Genomic DNA, 19,735 nt, shown 5'->3' on the forward strand with positions numbered 1-19,735 from the left:
GTCATCTAGTCCAACCCCCTGCTCAGGCAGTAAACCCTATACCGTTTCAGACAAATAGCTGCCCAGTCTCTTCTTTAAAACTTCCAGTGTTGGAGCATCCACAACCTCTGGAGGCAGGTTGTTCCACTGGTTAATTGTCCTCACTGTCAGGAAGTTTCTCCTTAGTTCCAGGTTGCTTCTCTCCTTGATGAGTTTCCCTCCGTTGCTTCTTGTCCTTCCTTCAGGTGCTTTGGAGAATAGCTTGACTCCCTTTTCTTTGGGGCAGCCCCTGAGAGATTGGAATGCTGCTATCCTGTCCCCCCTGGTCCTTCTCATCATTAAACTAGACCTACCCAATTCCAGCAGCCGTTCCTTGTATGTTTTAGCCTCCAGTACCCTGATCATCTTTGTTGTTCTTCTCTGTACTCTTTCTAGAGTCTCAACATCTTTTTTACACCGTGGTGACCAAAACTGGCTGCAGCATTCCAAGTGTGGCCTTACCAATACCTTGTAAAGTGGTACTAACACTTCAAAAATTATGGAGTTATAACAGCAGACATTTTTTATCTAAGCTTAGCCATACGGTGGCAGTGTGCTGCATCCTTTTAGCTGTGCTGCTAAGAAAACCACTCAACCATTGAAGTCCTAACTTGGTCCTGCTTGCATAGATATTTCTCGACTTACCCCAGTTCATTTAGTCACTGTTCAAAGTTACAACGGTGCTGAAAAAAGTAACTTATGACCCCTCTTCATACTGACACCCGTTGCAGCATCCCCATGATCACGTGATCACATTTCAGCCTTCTGACAACTGACACGTATTTATGAGGATAGCTGTATCCTGGGGTCCCCTTTTTGTGACCTTCTGTGGTCGTAATACAACACACAGCTGTATTTTGTGATGGTTTGCTTGCTTTCTGAAATACCCTCATGGATGGAGGTCTAAAAAACACAGGATTTTATTTCTTCTGCTTCATCTGATAGGAAAGAAATAGGGATCTTAAAAGCCACCACACTACATGGCCGATAGAACTTCTGGAACAAATCCTTTTGGACAAAGATCAACTCCTGTGTTAAAACTTCAGACTGCGCCGCCCTCTGCTTATTTTTCAAGCCCAATATAGGGAATTTAACTTCTTTAGCTGTGCTGGCTAGTTGATTTGTATCACATAAATATCAGCCTAACCTCTGTGGAAGTGACTCCACTGAGCTCTTCCTGAGACGCTGATTGGAAGCTGTAAATAATCCCAAATGTTTCTTGTGTCCTGGTTCCGACAGATGAAACTCTTCAAAGAACTTTGAGGCCTTGTTTACCTTAAAGAATCTTTATTTGAGTACCATGGCATCGGCACTAACACATTCGAAGCCAAAAACTGGATTCCCCTTTCCTGAGCACATAGTATCAAAGCACAATTCCCACCTCTAATTTGTACATTCTTCAATTAGTTTGAAATGCAGACTTTTCCTCCAGTTCTCCAGCCCGCCAATTCTTTTTTTTTTAAATAAAGTTTTATTGAGTTTTATGAGGTTGGGGGAGAGATGGGGCCAGTATGGGAATTGAGGTTTGGGGTGGGGATCAGGATTGGGACAGGGATGGAAACGACAATGGGGTTGCCCCCCCCATTTACATTTTCAAGCTTTAGCAAACAGACTATTGTCCGGGTACATATGTTCAATAACACTAATTAATATAATAGTGAATATGGGAAACAATAGTCATAAACAGTAACAGTAAGTCAATACATATCATTCATCTTACTAGTATATATTCACGATAACATCTCACATTCATTTCTCACTAGTTTGTTTTCCTAACCATTGGTAAAAATTATCCCATGTTTTGAAATAAACCGAGTCTTCTTTCTCTTTAATCTCTAAAGTTAATCTATCCCTGAGCACATAGTATCAAAGCACAATTCCCTCCTCCAATTAACAATCATAAATCACATTCTCCAATTAGTTTGAATTGCAGGCTTTCCCTCCAGTTCTCCAGCCCGCCATTTCTTATCATCTCTTATTTCAATAACCTTGGTTCTCACACTAGGTCCAGTATTGTTATGTCTAGCTAAACTCTCATGCACATTCCTCCCCCCAGCGTCATCTAACTCTAACTTTAAGAGTAAAACGTAAGAAAAAAATGGTTGCATCTCTAACTGTTGTCAAAGCAAAAGCATCCGATGTTAGCAGTGTTGACATCTTATCAGTGTTTGAAGGCTCAAGTGTAGGTAAACTGTAGGTAAACTGAGAAATTCTCATGGCCTCAAAAATAACACATTGATTGGCGACTGGTTGCCCTCCATGTTCTTGTAGGATTTACCAGCCATTCCTGCTACTTCCCCTGTAACCTGTTGGGGACTATATTAGTTTTATTTGTGCTCTGTCAAAAAACACACCAATTTCAGCCCTTTAGCTGCCTTGTTACGTTGTTGTCATGGCAATTTTAGTTTGAGCCTAGATAATAATAAGATAATTTTAATTTTGCAAAGAAGAAAGAAAAAAAGCATTTTCTTTGATTTGGAAGGATTAATTATTTATTTGGTGCAAGCGGTCTGTTAATTGAACATAAGCCGATTGCAACAGCCAGCATATATACTGCACGGACATATAAAACTTTTCAAGCATAGATAAAATACAGACAGTCCTCCATTTATAACCACAGCTGAGCCCGCAATTTATGTTGCTGAGAGGGAAATGTATTAAGTGAGTTTTGCTCCATTTTACGACTTTCCTTGCCATTTTTTTTTTTTTTAGATTGATTTGACTTTGGGGCCTCTACAGGTCTTTGCTAAATTTTTATATGTAGATTTTTTTTCTTAAAAACGTACGCGTTTGCATTACGATTATCCTTGTGTTTTTCTTTTTTATTCCCCTTTTATTGTTTTAAAAACAATAAGGATAAATTTTAAAAGCTCCCCTTTGGAGGCATTTTATGGACTTGTGATGATGAATAAAAAATCCATTCCACTGTTTTTTTTTAAATTATGACTCTTCTTTTTATACAGTTGGACAAACAATGCAAAGAGCTACGTAATGTTAGGTATGACACTACCACCGAAAATACCAAATTGAGGGTTACTAACCAAGAGCTTCTGAATTCGCTGGAGAGAACCTCAGAGGAGTTAATTATTGCCCAACAGCAGCTGCAAATACTTCAGGATGAAGCTAAAAAGCTGCAGGAAGAAAAGGAAATGTGAGTAACTCTAGAAAAGAGGAATTAATATAAGGAGATTGATTTTATAAAAGGATAAATATTTTATTACACAAATTGAAAACACAAATAAAATAATAATAATAACAACAACAACAACACTATTGCATATACTCCCAATGGTTATTGGCACACTGGATGCTATGCCAAAGAATTTGGATGGCACTAAAAAAAATCTGTGCAGTGACAGAATTTTCATTAGACAATTGTAAAAAACCCCACACTGCTTGGATCTACATATATACTACTCCAATAGATTACACACAGTGGTTCTCAACCTGTGTGGTCCACAGATCCCTGGAGGCCTGCAATGTTGTCACTGGGGATCCATTAAAGCAGACTAAATGTTTTAAATCTTGAGTTGTCTGGGTGGTCTGTGGCCTTGGTTTGTGGCCACACAAGGTATTTAAAGGGGGATGCCAACGCTGCTAACATTGGATGTTTTTGCTTTGACAACAGTTGGAGATGCAACCATTTTCTTCTTATGTTTCACTTTTAGAATTAGATGATGTGGAATGTGCATGAGAGTTTAGCTAGATATAACAATACTGAACCTAGTGTGAGAACCAAGGTTATTGAAATAAGAGATGATAAGGATTGGTGGCTGGAGAACTGGAGGGGAAGCCTGCATTTCAAACTAATTGGAGGATGTAATTTATGACTGTTAATTGGAGGAGGGAATTGTGCTTTGATACTACGTGCTCAGGGGCGGGGAATTCAGATTTTGGCTTCGATTGTGTTAGTGCCGATGCTATCTACTCAAATAAAGATTCTTTTTTTTTTTTTTTTATTAAAAGTTTTATAAATTTTACAAAAAAAACAAGAACAATACAGAACAACAAACAACATATACAAAAGAAAAAAAAATTAAACAATACATATAAAAAAAAAAACCCCCACCCCACACCCCTCCCAAAAACCCTCCCTTCCCCCCCCCTGAGCTTCCCAGAGCAGAATATAGGCTTAAGAAATAATAATAAAAAAAATAAAAAATAAAAATTAAATTAAAAACTTTATATTTATATATATATAAAAAATATCTATAATATATATAAAAATAAAACTTATGAAAAAGCTATATAATATTTTTGTATACCCAATCTAAATTGTATAAATTTTATCCATTTGTCCCAGATAGCAAAAAACTTCTCTTGCGTTTGTTGCTTTAAGAAAGCCGAAATCTTTGCCATTTCCGCCAGATAAGCTACTTTAAAAAACCATTCCTGCAATGTAGGCAAAGATTCCTTCTTCCAATATTGTCCAACTAACAGCCTCGCGGCTGTGATCAAGTTTAACATCAATACAACCTCCTTTGTATCACAATCTGTAACAATACCTAATAAAAATAATTGCGGAGTGAATTTTACCCTCCTTCTAAAAATTCTCTGGATATTCCACCATATTTTGATCCAAAATGCTTTTATCTCTCTGCATGACCACCAAATATGATAATAGGAAGCCTCCTTGTAACCACATCTCCAGCATTTAGGTTGCACGTCAGGGTACATGTAAGACATTTTTTGTGGATCAAGGTGCCATCTATAAAACATTTTATAAAAATTCTCCCTTAAATTCTGTGCTTGAGTAAATTTGACATTTCTCACCCAAATAGTTTCCCAGGTGTCCAATGAAACTGGCTCACCAAAGTTCTGCGCCCATCTAATCATACAATCTTTAATTAGTTCCGTTTCTGAGTCCAATTCAACTAAAACCCCATAAATTCTCTTAATGTGGGTTTGTCTTTGATCCTTCAGTTGCTTAATAAGATTTTCATCTTCTCTAAGAAAACCCACCTTACAATCCATCTTCCATCTATCTAGTAGTTGCCTATATTGGAACCAAGAATAAGTAAAATTTTCTTGTGCTAATTCTTCCCGTGATTTTAATTGCCAGTTTTGTCCATCCCATTTAAGTAACTGTCTATAAGACACCATATCCATTTTAACCCCTCTTTTTATTCCTTCTATCGCATGCCAAGGTATAGCCCATAATGGTACTTTAAAATCACTTTTATAATATTTTCTCCAAATCCTAAGTAAAGAAATTCTTAAAATATGAGATTTAAAAGCCCAATCTATTTTTTTATTAAATATTAAATAGGCATGCCACCCATAAAGTAAATCCCATCCCTCTAGATAAAGTATCTCAGAATTTGTCAAATTTACCCAGTCACTAATTAATGTTAAAACCACCGCATCATAATATAATTTCAAATTTGGTACCTTGAGTCCACCCCTCTCACGGAAGTCTTGCATAATTTTGAACTTAACCCTTGGTTTTTTCCCTGCCCAAATAAATTTATTGAGACCCTTCTGCCACTCATTTAAATTAATCTCATTTTTCAAAATTGGTAACATTTGAAACAAAAAAAGAAACTTGGGTAGAATATTCATTTTTATCACTGCAATTCTTCCCATGAGGGATAATTGCAGCTTTTCCCAGTTCTTCAAGTCTTTCTGTACCCCGACCCACAACCTTTCATAATTATTTTTAAATAATTTTGCATTAGAAACAGACAGCATCACCCCCAAAAATAAAGATTCTTTAAGATAAACAATGCCTCGAAGTTCTTTGAAGAGTTTCATCTTCAAAGAACAGGGTCCTTTTATCATTTATGCTTTGTCACAAGGAATATTGCAGTAGGATTCCCATCTTAACACCGAAGATTCTCAAAAGGAATATAAATTCTATATAAATAGAATCTTTCCTTTTGGGTTTAATGGGAAAAAACTTGGGGAAAAAATCATATGTATGTTGATGGCAGCAGGATTACTTAATGGGTCAGATAAATTGATTCCCACAATGGATGAATGGCTGCAAAAGCCCGTTTCCATTTCAATTCTTTTACTCTGTTGATGGCATTGTATGTTTTCATTTGTTCTCCAACCCATGTGCAGGTTTTTCTATCTTGTCTTGCGATGCCGAGCATGCATCTTTGCGCTGTTCGTAGCTTTTGCATCGATTGTGATGCTGGTGTCCATCTTTCACCGGCATATGTTAGAATAGGTAGCACACACACTGATCAAAATAGCACTTTTTTCCCGTGGCTTTCAAGAGCGTTGTCTTTTTGTGTGCCAGGCATACTTCTCATTTGTTTTCAGTTTCATGGAATTTTAGTAAAACTTGAAAAGACTATTTTTTATTATCAGAGAAGAGATTCAAACTACACTTATTACGAGCAGCATTAATTTTACTATATCGCAGCTGATTCTTTCATTAGGTTATGATTTGCATCATCTGAGAGAGAATAACAATAAGCTGGACAGTCCGTGGACAAACATTCAGCAAAGACATGGAATAAAATGGCTGGTTTTGCTTAGTTAAAACTGAGTGTCTCCAGAGCTTCATTTAACTAATGCTGCATCTGTAAAATTGTGGATTTTCCCCCATCCCATAAAAATGAAAGTTTAACAGTCTTCCCACACTGGATCGCTGCTTTACTTTTATTGGGTCTCCAGAGCATTTTTCTCTCCAGATTTAGATTAAAAGTAGCCATTAACAATAAATAAACTGGAGTAATTAAGGAATTTGCTCTGTCTCTGTAGTTATTAGTGCAATCCTTACAAGAGGGAGTAAATCACAGCTCTATTAGTATTTTGTCTAAGCAGCTTGAACTGGGTTTTGCGTAACCGTTCTTTTTCGTCTCTTCTCCAGTGAGGTTTGCCGAGTGACCGAAATATTAGAGAAGGAGAAATTAGGACTTCGTAAACAGTTGGATTTTTTGAGGTAAGACGATTTCCAAAACAAGCTGTGTGTGTTTGTGTGTCTTGTTTGTGTGGAGGTCATCTTCCTTTTTCGATGAATGTGTCCTTTATTGCGGCCGTTGGATAAGGAAGACAAGGCCGTTTGTTTAAATAAAAACAGGTCAGGGATTGAATCCGTGTACATATTTTCCCAGTAAAATTGGAGCATTTATTATAAAATCTAGGTCTGGTCGTTCCAGATGGGCCAGCGAGACGGGAGGCCACTGGTGCTTCCATTAAATGACAGAAATGAAGTAGCGGCCACGCCCTCTGCCCGCGCCCCGCAGCACCAACTGTGCGGGACAGGGCGTGAGGGCAGAGTCTTGTCTCCGCAGCCTGGCTGCCATGTCCCTGGCTGTGCTGCTCCGCGTGGGCCACGCTCGGGGGCGACTCTCCTCCAGGGGGGCTGCTGGAGAGGAGGGTGTCGTGGGGGGAGGCGAGGCTGGGGCAACGGCACGTGTGCCCACAGAGAGGGCTCCGAGTGCCGCCTCTGGCACCCGTGCCATAGATTCGCCCCCCACTGGATTAGACCATTTCGCCAGGATAAATACCCTGCCACCCCCCCCCCACCACTGGAAAAGTTTTCTGGTAAATGGGCCATCTTGAAATATACCCTTTAATTGTGGTGTTTTCCTTCCTTCCTTCCTTCCTTCCTTCCTTCCTTCCTTCCTTCCTTCCTTCCTTCCTTCCTTCCTTCTTTCCTTCCTTCCTCCCTCCCTCCCTTCCTCCCTCGCTTCCTTCTGTCCTTCCTTCTTTTCTTCCTTCCTCCCTTCTCCTCCCCATTTCTCCTCCCTTCCTCTTTTTCTTCCTTTCCTTCTTTCCTTCCTCCTTTCCTCCCTCTCTCCCTCCATCCCTCCCTCCCTCATTCCCTTTCTTCCTGTCATTCTCATTGTTTTCCTTCTTCCCTCCCTCCCTTTCTTCCTAACTGTCATTCCCATCTTCCTTCCTTCCTTCCTTCCTTCCTTCCTTCCTTCCTTCCTTCCTTCCTTCCTTCCTTCCTTCCTTCCTTCCTTCCTTCCTTCCTTCCAGGGAAAGGAACAAACATCTGAGTGACCAACGCGACGTGTGCCTTCAGCAGGTACGTTCGTAGCTTTTGGGATAAAAAGGATTATTTTACACGAAGACCTTAGACAAAAACCGCCACCGTGGCTTCCCATTTAAACCTTGACATTCCATCCCATTTAGACCAGGCTCTGGGGAGCTGCTAGGTGGCAGAATTTGGGGGTCTTAATCTGAGCAGGAAATACAGTCCTTATTATGAGCGATGCTTGTGGGGTTAAGCTCCAGTTCTTGCGTGATAAGGGAACTGAAGGCTAGTTAACTTTTTTTGTGGATGGTGAGATTATTAAGATTATAACTCAGGTAGTCCTGGATTTACGACTTCAACTGACGTAGCAACTGCCGTGATCCACTTAACAAACCGTAGGCAAAGAAAGTCGTAAAATGGGGCAAAACTCACTGAACAAGTGTCTCACTTTGCAACAGAAATTTTGGGCGTAAATCGAAGACAACCTGGTAGAAATGAGCCTATCTGCATAGTTTGGCTTGGCTTCTCCTGTTTTATTAAGTATATCCTGACGTTTTAAAACAATATTTCTACAGAAATCCGGGTACGAGGCACCTGTCAGTCGGACGCAAAGGTCAGGCTCCATTATCGGCAAATATTTGGAAAGAGGTTCATTGAGGAGGTAAGCCTTCCAGTGTGTCTTGGGCACCTTATTATTATTTTTTTTAAACAAGTTTTATTGGTTTTTTCATTTTACAGACAAGTGCTTACGAAACAACGTGGTGGCAGGACAATCAATTATCCACACAACAAAATCATACTCATAAAATTCAGATTAAATCATTAAAAAAAAAAGAAAACAAAAACAAAAACAAAAAAACCCCTCTCTTTTCCCTCTAATAACATATTATATTCAAATTGATATATTTCAATACAACTAGATCAATCCTATCAATCCTCAATAACCTTTCATCTAAATAGTTCCACAAACCCAGATCCTGTATGAAGTTTACTTATTTCAATCACTATATTCCATATTTCTAATCTAAGTACATAGTTAACACTTCGGGAATCTCCCCATTACCTTTTTCCTTAACATATTCAATAAACATTTATTAATATCATTTCTTATTTTTCCCTATTCTTCTTCCATTACAAAGTAACTATCAATTCTAATGTATATATAAAAAAGTATATTAATTCATATCAGAAAAGAAAAAGAACAAAGAAAAAAAAAACGAACAAAACAGAAAAAAGTAAAAAAAAAACCTTTCTATTTCTATTATACTTTATAATCTAACAATCAATCCCTCAATATCACATTTCTTTAACCTCCTCAAAGTTACTATATCCTAAACATATTAATACGTAGACAAACATTATTAAGTTCAGACCTTTAATTAATTTTTATTCAATCTAACATCTTATTTAACTGTCATAAGCCATAAATCAATCCATATCCTAAACGTATTAATACGTAGACAAACATCTTATTATTAAGTTCAGAGCTTTAATTAATTTTTATTCAATCTAACATCTTACTTAACTGTCATAAGCCATAAATCAATCCATATCTAGTAAGCCTTTTAAAATCAGTACATAAAACCTTCAGTCACATTCTTAAATCTTATTCTAGCTTTCCTTTTATGCCAAACAGGTTTCCATAACAACGCCACTATATCAATAAGCAAGTCATTTTTTATGTCTTGTAGTTGGGCACCTTATTTTTGTTTTTCAGATAACTTAACAGAATTATAAGTGACTTGAGTTGTATGTTTTTTTTCCTCATAACTTTCCAGCGAGCCTTCGGAAGACGAGACCTTTAGCGCGTCCCAAAGAAGAGGTTCCCTCGTTGGGAATGTAGATCTTTCATTGGATTCCGAGCCCCATAAACCTGGGGGGCAGATCCAGAGGAACCCGTTCAGAAGGTTAATATCCATTGAGGAAGACCATCTGCCGCACCTTCTGAATAGGACCGAGAGGCAACTGATTGGATGGTCTGAAGAAGATGGAGGTGAACCAGGACCGGGTGTGAATGGAAGTCAACGGCAGCCACTGGCTGAACCGTCTCATACCTCATCCAGGGAAGAGCCTGTCGGAAAAGAAACGCTGACACACGTAAGGAGAAAAACTGTACAATGTAGATTTTATGGAAGAGAGTATTGAGCTGGGTGGGGTCCTTGGTGCTGTCAGAGCTGGGCTGCTGCCTTGAGATTTTAGATTTTATTTTGGATCAAGGAGCACTTTGGCCCAATGAACAGAATAATGGAATAACAGAATTGGAAGGGACCTTGGAGGTCTTCTAGTCCAACCCCCTGCTCAGGCAGGGGAACCTGCCTAGACCATTTCGGACAGATGGCTGCAGTCTCTTCTTAAAAACTTCCAGTGTTGGAGCATTCACCGCTTCTGGAGGCAGGTGGTTCCACTGGTTAATTGTTCTCACTGTCGGGAAGTTTCTCCTTAGTTCTAAGTTGCTTCTCTCTTTGGTTAGTTTCCACCTTGCTTCTTGTCCTGCCTTCAGGGGCTTTGGAGAAGAGCTTGACTCCCTCTTCTTTGGGACAGCCCCTGAGATACTGGACCACTGTTATCCTGTCACCCCTCATCCTTCTCTTCATTAAACTAGACCTACTCAATTCCTGCAACCGTTCTTCCTATGTTTTATCCTCCAGTCCCCTGATCATCTTTGTTGCTCTTCTCTGTACTCTTTCCAAAGTCTCAACATCCATCAGTTGCTTCTTGTCCTGCCTTCAGGCGCTTTGGAGAATAGCTTGACTCCCTCTTCTTTGGGGCAACCCCTGAGATACTGGAGCACTGCTATCATGTCCCCCCTGGTCCTTCTCTTCATTAAACTAGACCTACCCAATTCCAGCAACCGTTCTTCTTATGTTTTAGCCTCCAGTCCCCTGATCATCTTTGTTGCTTCTCTCTGTACACTTTCCAGAGTCCCAACATCTTTTTTTAATAATACGGCGATCAAAACTGGATGCAGTATTCCAATTGTTAATCTTACCAAGGCGTTATTAATTTCTAAATTAACTTCTAAAAATTCACAATCAGATTACCCCTATCTGGTGTATAAAGTTAGTATATTAGTCCTTTCCTTATTAGTTCAGAATGAAATAGTGATAAATAGTTTGGTCTCTCTTATAAAAAGTTCAAGCAAGTTGTGGATAGCTTCCCAACAATCACCTTTATAACTTTTTTTTTCCTGACATCACTAGAAATATGTAAAGAAATGTGCATTTGCCTTATTCGGTCGGGGGTTACATTACTATTATAAAGATGTAAAATGAGAAATGTGGAAGCCTAAATCCCTTTCTTCTATTCAAAGAGCAAGAAACGTAAAAATCAGGAATAGACATGATCAAGAGAACAGCAATGAGACTTCCCGCTGTAAGCAAAAGTTAAAATTATATTGCATCGTTTCAACTTTTGATGCTTTACGTTACTTTACATCCCATATTTGAATCTCTTAAAATTGTTATTATGTTTCATCGCACAGTCAAGCAGATGTTCAGGCTGGATTTGCCATTTTTATCCCCCTTACCGAGTCCTTCCGAAGGACCTGGGATAGGCAGAGGTGGACATTTCACGATCTTAAAGATATCATAGCAGGATTTCAGCTGTTCCAAGCAAAGCTGCCTTTTGCAATTGACCGACGGCGATTTTGTCAATGCCGGTGGTGTGTTCAAGTGGTGCTCCAGTTGTCTTGGGAATGGCTGCTGGAATTGGGTATGTCCAGTTTAATGAAGAGAAGGACGAGGGGGGACATGAAAGAAGCGTTCCAATATCTCAGGGGCTGCCCCAAAGAAGAGGGAGTCAAGCTATTCTCTAAAGCCCCTGAAGGCAGGAGAAGAAGCAACGGATGGAAACTAATCAAGGAGAGAAGCAACCTAGAACTAAGGAGAAACTTTCTGACAGTGAGAACAATTAACCAGTGGAACTACCTGCCTCCAGAAGTGGTGAATGCTCCAACACTGGAAGTTTTTAAGAATAGACTGGACGGCCATTGGTCCGAAATGGTATAGGGTTTCCTGCCTGAGCAGGGGGTTGGACTCAATGACCTCCAAGGTCCCTTCCAATTGTTGTTGTTGTTGTTATTATTATTATTATTATTATTATTATTATTATTATTATTATATCCTGTTATCTGATCATTTTCTTATTAACCCTATATAAAAGAATCGCATAGCCACTTCTAGTTTATATATTGCATTCCTTTTTTTTTTTTAATCCTGTGTCTAACAACGCAACCCCTAACAACCTCATATCTGTGCTTGTGTGAAGGTTGAAGCGTCGCGCACGGCTCCGGATCGTATTTTCAAGATAGTTCTGGTGGGGAATTCAGCTGTGGGGAAAACTTGCTTTTTAAAGCAATTCTGCGAAGAACGTTTTTCTCCAGGCACGGCTGCTACGGTCGGTAAGTAAAAGGGGGCAGATGTACGTACAATGCAGGTATCTGGAATTTGGTAACTGCCAAAGATAAATTTTATAATAATAATAATAAAGTTGGAAGGGACCTTGGAGGTCATGTAGTCCAACCCCCTGCTCAGGCAGGAAACCCTATACCATTTCAGACAAATGGCTGTCCAGTCTCTTGTTAAAAACTTCCAGTGTTGGAGCATTCACAGCTTCTGGAGGCAGGTTGTTCCACTGGTTAATTGTTCTAACTGTCAGGAAGTTTCTCCTTAGTTCTAGGTTGCTTCTCTCCTTGATCAGTTTCCATCCGTTGCTTTTTGTCCTGCCTTCAGGTGCTTTGGAGAATAGCTTGACTCCCTCTTCTTTGGGGCAGCCCCTGAGATATTGGAACACTGCTATCATGTCCCCCCTCATCCTTCTCTTCGTTAAACTAGACATACCCAATTCCAGCAACCGTTCCTTATATGTTTTAGCCTCCAGTCCCCTAATCATCTTTGTTGCTCTTCTCTGCACTCTTTCTAGAGTCTCAACATCTTTTTTACATCGTGGTGACCAAAACTGGATGCCGTATTCCAAGTGTGGCCTTACCAAGGCCTTGTAAAGTGGTATTAACACTTGACATGATCTTGATTCTATCCCTCGGTTAATGCAGCCTAGCACTGTGTTGGCCTTTTTTGGTAGCTGCAGCACATAAACTGAGTTATTTTAAGTTTGGGCTGGGGTGGGCTTTGATTCTGTGTGTCTGTGTGTGTGTCTGTGTGTGGTCTCATTTCCTTTTACCAAGGAGTGTTCTGAACGTAGATGCCTTTTCCTGTGAGTTTGATCGCGTGACACGGCTGAAAGAAGACGGAATTTTGTGACTTTGCCTTCCCGTGATACGCCTGGCTTTATACGCTCCGACGCTTGGTTGGTGTGACATCTTCACCGCCCAAGGAATTTGTAGAACCTTCTTCAATGCCACAGCTCAAATGAGCCTATTTCCCTCCCCCCCCCGTCTACTTTTTTTCACGGTCTAATTTTCAAAACCGTCGTCGCTATGGGGAACAGGATAGCGCAGACTAATCTGCATTCAGTTGCCAGGCTGATGTCCTTCTTTCACATACTCAATTCGTGCTAATTATTCCAGTGTAACCCCACAGAGTTTTGACGCTTAATTTTCTGGATGGCATTCATCGTTTTGATCAATCTGCAAATGCTAGGAAAATACATTCCGGTACGCATTTGATCTCATTACTGACAATTGTTATTTCCATTCCTCGGAGTGATTGTGCGCTTGGCCTTTTTGATGTTCAAGAAGCGGTTAAAATTCTCACTTTCTTCTTTAATCCTTTTGACCAGATGTATCAGGGTGGTTTCTGACATGCTGGTTTTTTTTTTGAGGGGAGAAAATGTGTCGTCAGCATACTGAAGAGTGTTGATGTTTTTTCCTTCAGTCTTTGCTCTGACGTTTCTTCAAGATCCGGTTTCCTCATGATCCCTTAGGACAGGAGTCTTCAAACGCGGCCCTGGCTGAGGAATTCTGGGAATTGAAGTCCACAAGTCATAAAAGGGCCAGGTTTGAAGACCCCTGCTTGTGGACTTCAACTCCCAGAATTCCTCAACCAGGCATGCTGGCTGAAGAATTCTGGGAGTTGAAGTCCACAAGTCATAAAAGGGCCAAGTTTGAAGACCCCAATGTGAAGCTTCTAGATCAGGGTTCCCCTGATGTGTGGACTTCAACTCCCAGAATTCTGGGAATCAAAGACTTCATATCATGAGTTCTTTGGTCAGATGGGACTTGAACTTGGGTTTCTCTAGACCGGGGTCTTCAAACTTGGCCTTTTATGACTTGTGGACTTCAACTCCAGCATGCCTGGTTGAGGAATTCTGGGAGTTGAAGTTCACAAGTCATAAAAGGGCCAACTTTGAAGACCCCTGATGTGAAGCTTCTAGATCAGGGTTCCCCTGATGTGTGGACTTCAACTCCCAGAATTCTGGGAATCAAAGACTTCATATCATGACTTCTTTGGTCAAATGGGACTTGAACTTGGGTTTCTCTAGACCAGTGGTTCTCAGCCTGTGGGTCGGGACCCCATTTGGGGTCGAATGATCATTTCACGGGGGTCGCCAAACAACGCAGTCCGCCATTTTTTCCCCCTTTTCCTTAGCTGTGCTACTCCCTTTTATTCTATTGGCTTTTGAAAGCCAATAGAATAGACTCTCTTGAATAGAGTCTAATTCTATTGGCTTTCCAAAGCCAATAGGAATTGTCCAGGCTGTTTCTGCCCTGCTGAGCCCGCCAAAAGTCCCATTCTGCAAACGGTGCTGCACCAGTTGAGTAGTCCTTAACTTACGACCGGTTAAAGGGTCATGGCATTATAAAGGTTGAGAACCACTGCTCTAGACCCAGGGTCTTCAAACCTGGCCTTTTATGACTTGTGGACCAACTCCAGCGTGCCTGACTGAGAAATTCTGGGAGTTGAAGTCCACAAGTCATGGCCAAGAGTCAAGTTTGAAGACCCCTGACTTAGGACGTACGGATTGAGTAAAAGTGGCGAAAGAATCCCACAATCCTCTCTCTGTCTTGAACCAATCGGTGTCTCCATGTGGTGTTCACACAATGGCTTCCTGATTTGTGTAACAACAACAGCACCAAGTTGGCCAGATCTTTTGGTGCCCTCTGGTCTTCTCTAGAGCTTGCCGTGATCGACTCAATCAGAGGCTTTCCTGTCGTCAACAAAGCAGATGGAGATGCTCTTTGAATACTTTTGAGGTTTTTTCCTCTCTCAAAATTATTCAAAGAGCATCTACGTCTGTCCAGCAAATTTCACAAAAATAGAAAGAAAATTCCTGGGCAATCTAACTGCCCTGGCATGGAAAGGTACTTGGCAAAGAAAGAAAGCGAGAGTTGGATGTGAAAAACAGAAGATTTGACCTCTTCGAGGGGGCATTCTATGTTTAAATTCTTGGTTGGAATAAGATGAAAAGAACAGATGACCCTTAGATACAATTAGAGTTTTATAATGAAAGATGTGATTTAGAATTAAAATAGCTTTCTTTCTTTCTTTCTTTCTTTCTTTCTTTCTTTCTTTCTTTCTTTCTTTCTTTCTTTCTTTTTTCTTTCTTCCTTCCTTCCTTCCTCCCTCCCTCCCTCCCTCCCTTCCTTCCTTTCGATATGGGAAATATCAAAATAAGAGGAGGATTGGTCTGAACAAAACGTTTAGCTACGTAAATGTAATTAACATGGAGAAAATCATGACTGACAAAGACATTTCAAATGTTGATGGGAAATCAAACCTTAACGAGAGCAGGAATACTTTTGAGATTTTTTCCGTGATCCAGCGTAGATTTGCAAGATGGTGCCGCACGTTCTTCCGATGCCGGCTTGAACATCTGGTAATTCTCTCCTGATGGTTGGCGTCAGATGTTGCACGATCCTAAGAAAATAGCAAAATAGCACTTCTATACCGCTTTACAGCAGTCTGCGGAACAGCCTGCCTCCAGAAGTTGTGGGTCCTCCATCCCTGGGGCCTTGACGCCATTTGTCTGAAGTTGCACAGGGTCTCCTGCTTGAGCAAGGGGGCCTCCAAGGTCCCTTCCAGCTCTCTTCTGATTGGTCGATACAATTGGAGGTGTTTGTCTTCTACAGGTGTGGATTATTCGATGAAAACCGTGAACCTGGAAGGCAGCCAGGTGGTGCTGCAACTCTGGGACACTGCTGGACAAGAAAGGTAATCTTCTGGCTGTGATCTTGGTAGGAAATACCCGTCAGGTGTAGTTCAGCCCAATTCCTGTGGAAGGTGTGTCCCTCCTCAAGGTAGACCAAGCTAGGAAACCAAGGCCTTGTAAGCAGCAAATCACCCAAACAAACATCCATCAGCTTCCCTCACCTGTTTCGACCCGTCTGCTGAGACGGTTTACTGGGGTGTGGCTGTTGCAGGCGTTACAACTACTCGGAGCCACAGGTGAGAGCTGAGCACCAGGTGAGAGCCAACGGCGAATCAACAGCCCTAGAATGGGCACGGCAGGTCCCTCCACCAGAGGTGCTACTCCTCTCCGAACACCTCATGCACGCTTATCGGTTAGGACCTCTTTCGTTGTAACAGTTACAACCACAGAGAGTGGGGTGCGATGACTTAGCGGTTAAAGACGCCGAGCTTGTCAGCTGGAAAGCTGAGAGGCCAGGTTCGAGCTCCTGTTACTTGTCCCAGCTCCTGTCCACCCAGCAGTTTGAAAGCATGCAAATGCGAGTAGGTAAATAGGTACCACTTTGGTGAGAAGGTAACAGTGTACCTTGCCCCTCAGCGTATAGTCATCCTGGCCACATAACCATAGGAATAGGAATAGGACTAGGAATAGAAATACAGAATAGAATAGAATAGAAATACAGAATAGAATAAAATAGAATAGAACAGAATAGAACAGAAATACAGAATAGAATACAATAGAAATATAGAATAGAATAGAAATACAGAACAGAACAGAATAGAAATATAGAATAGAATAGTATAGAATAGAATAGAAATATAGACTAGAATAGAATAGTAGAATAGAAATACAGAATAGAATAGAATAGAATAGAAATACAGAATAGAATAGAATAGAAATACAGAATAGAATAGAATAGAAATACAGAATAGAATAAAATAGAACAGAATAGAACAGAAATACAGAATAGAATTCAATAGAAATATAGAATAGAATAGAAATACAGAACAGAACAGAATAGAAATATAGAATAGAATAGAATGGAATAAGGAATAGAATAGAATAGAAATATAGAACAGAACAGAATAGAAATATAGAATAGAATAGAAATATAGAATAGTAAAATAGAAATACAGAATAGAATAGAATGAAAATACAGAATAGAATAGAAATACAGAATAGAATAAAATAGAACAGAACAGAACAAAATAGAACAGAAATACAGAATAGAATAGAAATATAGAATAGAATAGAAATACAGAACAGAAGAGAAATTAGAATAGAATAGAACAGAACACAATAGAATAGAATAACAGAGTTGGCAGGGACCTTGGAGGTCATTTAGTCCCACCCCCTGCTCAGGCAGGAAACCCTATACCATTTCAGACACATGGCTGTCCAGTCTCTTCTTAAAAACTCCCTGTGTTGGAGCATTCAAAGCTTCTGGAGGTAGGTTGTTGAAGTGTCTTTGGACAGTGTTGACTCCCTGGGCTAGGAAACCAAGATGAGGACTGCCCCACAGAGTCAGACACGCGTGGACAGGGGAAACCTCGATCTTTTCTCAACCGTAAAAGCGATTTGAACCCCTGACCGAGAATGGGCTTCCCTTTGCTAGGTCTGTTCAAGCCCGGAATAGACTAGATCACATCAGGTCTAGAATGTTTTCACTTGGATTTTGGACTGAGCAGGGAAGGGCTGGGCATGATGGCTGCTTTATCTTCTGATGTTCTAAAATCGTTGATTTCCAGGTATCGCAGCATCACCAAGCAGTTCTTCCGGAAAGCCGACGGTGTCGTTGTGATGTATGATGTAACCGCGCAAGACACCTTTGTGTCTGTAAAGCAGTGGATGGTGAGCGTCGAGGCAAGTTCCGCTTTGATTTAAATTCTCCAGCATTTGGTCCTTCCCCCCCCCCCAATTTGCTTCTTCCTCTTTTCCTGCAGGACAATTCTCTCTCCTTCAATGGCTCTCCCTTATTTTTTAGGAGGCAGCCGGGGAGAACATTCCTGTCCTTTTGCTTGGCAATAAAATTGACAAGGAAGAAGAACGAGAAGTTCCTAAGAGATTGGGAGAACGCCTAGCCAAGGTACAGTAAGAAGGGAGAGCTTTGGATAATCGAGAGAAAAAAAAAATATTCCGTTAGCACCTGTTGGAGGCAGGTGGTTCCACTGGTTAATTGTTCTAACTATCAGGAAGTTTCTCCTTAGTTCCAGGTTGCTTCTCTCTTTGGTTAGTTTCCACCCGTTGCTTCTTGTCCTGCCTTCAGGCGCTTTGGAGAACAGCTTGACTGCCTCTTCTTTAGGGCAGCCCCTGAGATACTGGAAGACTGCTATCATGTCCCCCCTGGTCCTTCTCTTCGTTAAACTAGACATACCCAATTCCAGCCACCGTTCCTTATATGTTTTAGCCTCCAGCCCACTGATCCTCTTTGTTGCTCTTCTCTGCACTCTTTCTAGAGTCTCAACGTCTTTTTTACATCGTGGTGACCAAAACTGGATGCAGTATTCCAAGTGTGGCCTTACCAAGGCTTTGTAAAGTGGTATTAATACTTAACTTCCCCATAAAGGAATTTGGAGGAACACTGCTAACAGTGTTGGAAGGGACCTTGGAGGTCTTCTAGTCCAACCCCCTGCTCAGGTAGGAAACCCTACACCATTTCAGACAAATTGTTGTCCAGTCTCTTTTTAAAAATGTCCAGTGTTGGAGCATTCACAACTTCTGGAAGCAGGTTGTTCCACTGGTCAATTGTTCTATTCTATTCTATTCTATTCTATTCTATTCTATTCTATTCTATTCTATTCTATTCTATTCTATTCTATTCTATTCTATTCCATTCCATTCCATTCTTCATTTTTCTGTTCCATTCCATTATTCTATCCTATCCTATTCCATTCCATTCCATTCAAGTATCTATTCTATTCTATTCTATTCTATTCTATTCTATTCTATTCTATTCTTATTCTTATTCTTATTCTTATTCTTATTCTATCTCTTTCAAAGAGATCAGATCCCCTTCAGAAAAGCATCCTCCACATCCTGAATGATAATAGTGTTTTATTAACATTGTTTTATTCTCTCTCCACTTCTTTTATCCGAGATGCACAACTTCTTCCTTTTGATCCCTTCCTTTTGAGCAGAGATTACTCTTCCTGTTGCCCTCCTGGGAGTCTCCCTACACTATAACCATTCTCTCATATTTGCCTTGACTTATCGGGAATCCAAGGTCATTTCCCACACTTGAGCATCAGCGTGCATACAAAGAGGGCCCGTGAATTTTTATTTTTCATCGAAAACTGGGTTTAAAAGAACCCTCCATTATAGCAACGTCCTTTCTTTCTCCTTCAGGTTTTTCTTCTCCGTCCTTTTCATGATCTCTTGGCCAACATATTTTGACCAGACCTTGGGAGATGCAACCCATCCCATGATAGCAATTTATGGTCCCGATAATGCTGAGGGTTTCCTTTGCCTCATGAAGTAAAAGGTCTGGGGGCCTCCTTGGTGTCACCCCCACATTATAGAACAGCCTGAGGTGTGCCACCTTGTGTACCATTTGTGAGACACTAACAATGTTGGGGTTCTGATCAGCTTTCAGTATCAAGGGGGGACCTGACCCAGCTAACGCAATTCCTCACATATCATTGCTGTTTTTATCATACAGGTAGCCCTTGACCTACGACCTCAGTTGAGCCCCAA

General features: G+C 40.6%; 1 protein-coding gene across 6 annotated transcripts in view; it reads left to right on the plus strand.

The window, feature by feature from the left end:
- CRACR2A (calcium release activated channel regulator 2A) overlaps positions 1 to 19,735 on the plus strand; it is a 33,287-nt gene that overhangs the window by 10,553 nt on the left and 2,999 nt on the right. For all 6 annotated transcript variants that reach the window (XM_039363766.1, XM_039363767.1, XM_039363770.1 and 3 more), the window contains 9 exons: positions 2,982 to 3,169; positions 6,842 to 6,913; positions 7,960 to 8,008; positions 8,533 to 8,618; positions 9,736 to 10,054; positions 12,224 to 12,356; positions 15,984 to 16,065; positions 17,791 to 17,905; positions 18,027 to 18,128. In XM_039363766.1, the coding sequence (XP_039219700.1) occupies positions 2,982 to 3,169; positions 6,842 to 6,913; positions 7,960 to 8,008; positions 8,533 to 8,618; positions 9,736 to 10,054; positions 12,224 to 12,356; positions 15,984 to 16,065; positions 17,791 to 17,905; positions 18,027 to 18,128 (1,146 nt within the window). The remainder of the gene's footprint in view (positions 1 to 2,981; positions 3,170 to 6,841; positions 6,914 to 7,959; positions 8,009 to 8,532; positions 8,619 to 9,735; positions 10,055 to 12,223; positions 12,357 to 15,983; positions 16,066 to 17,790; positions 17,906 to 18,026; positions 18,129 to 19,735) is intronic.

The sequence above is a fragment of the Crotalus tigris genome, unplaced genomic scaffold (genome assembly GCF_016545835.1).
Source record: "Crotalus tigris isolate CLP2741 ecotype Arizona unplaced genomic scaffold, ASM1654583v1 scf7180000019599.1365583, whole genome shotgun sequence".
NCBI classification, from domain to species: domain Eukaryota; kingdom Metazoa; phylum Chordata; class Lepidosauria; order Squamata; family Viperidae; genus Crotalus; species Crotalus tigris.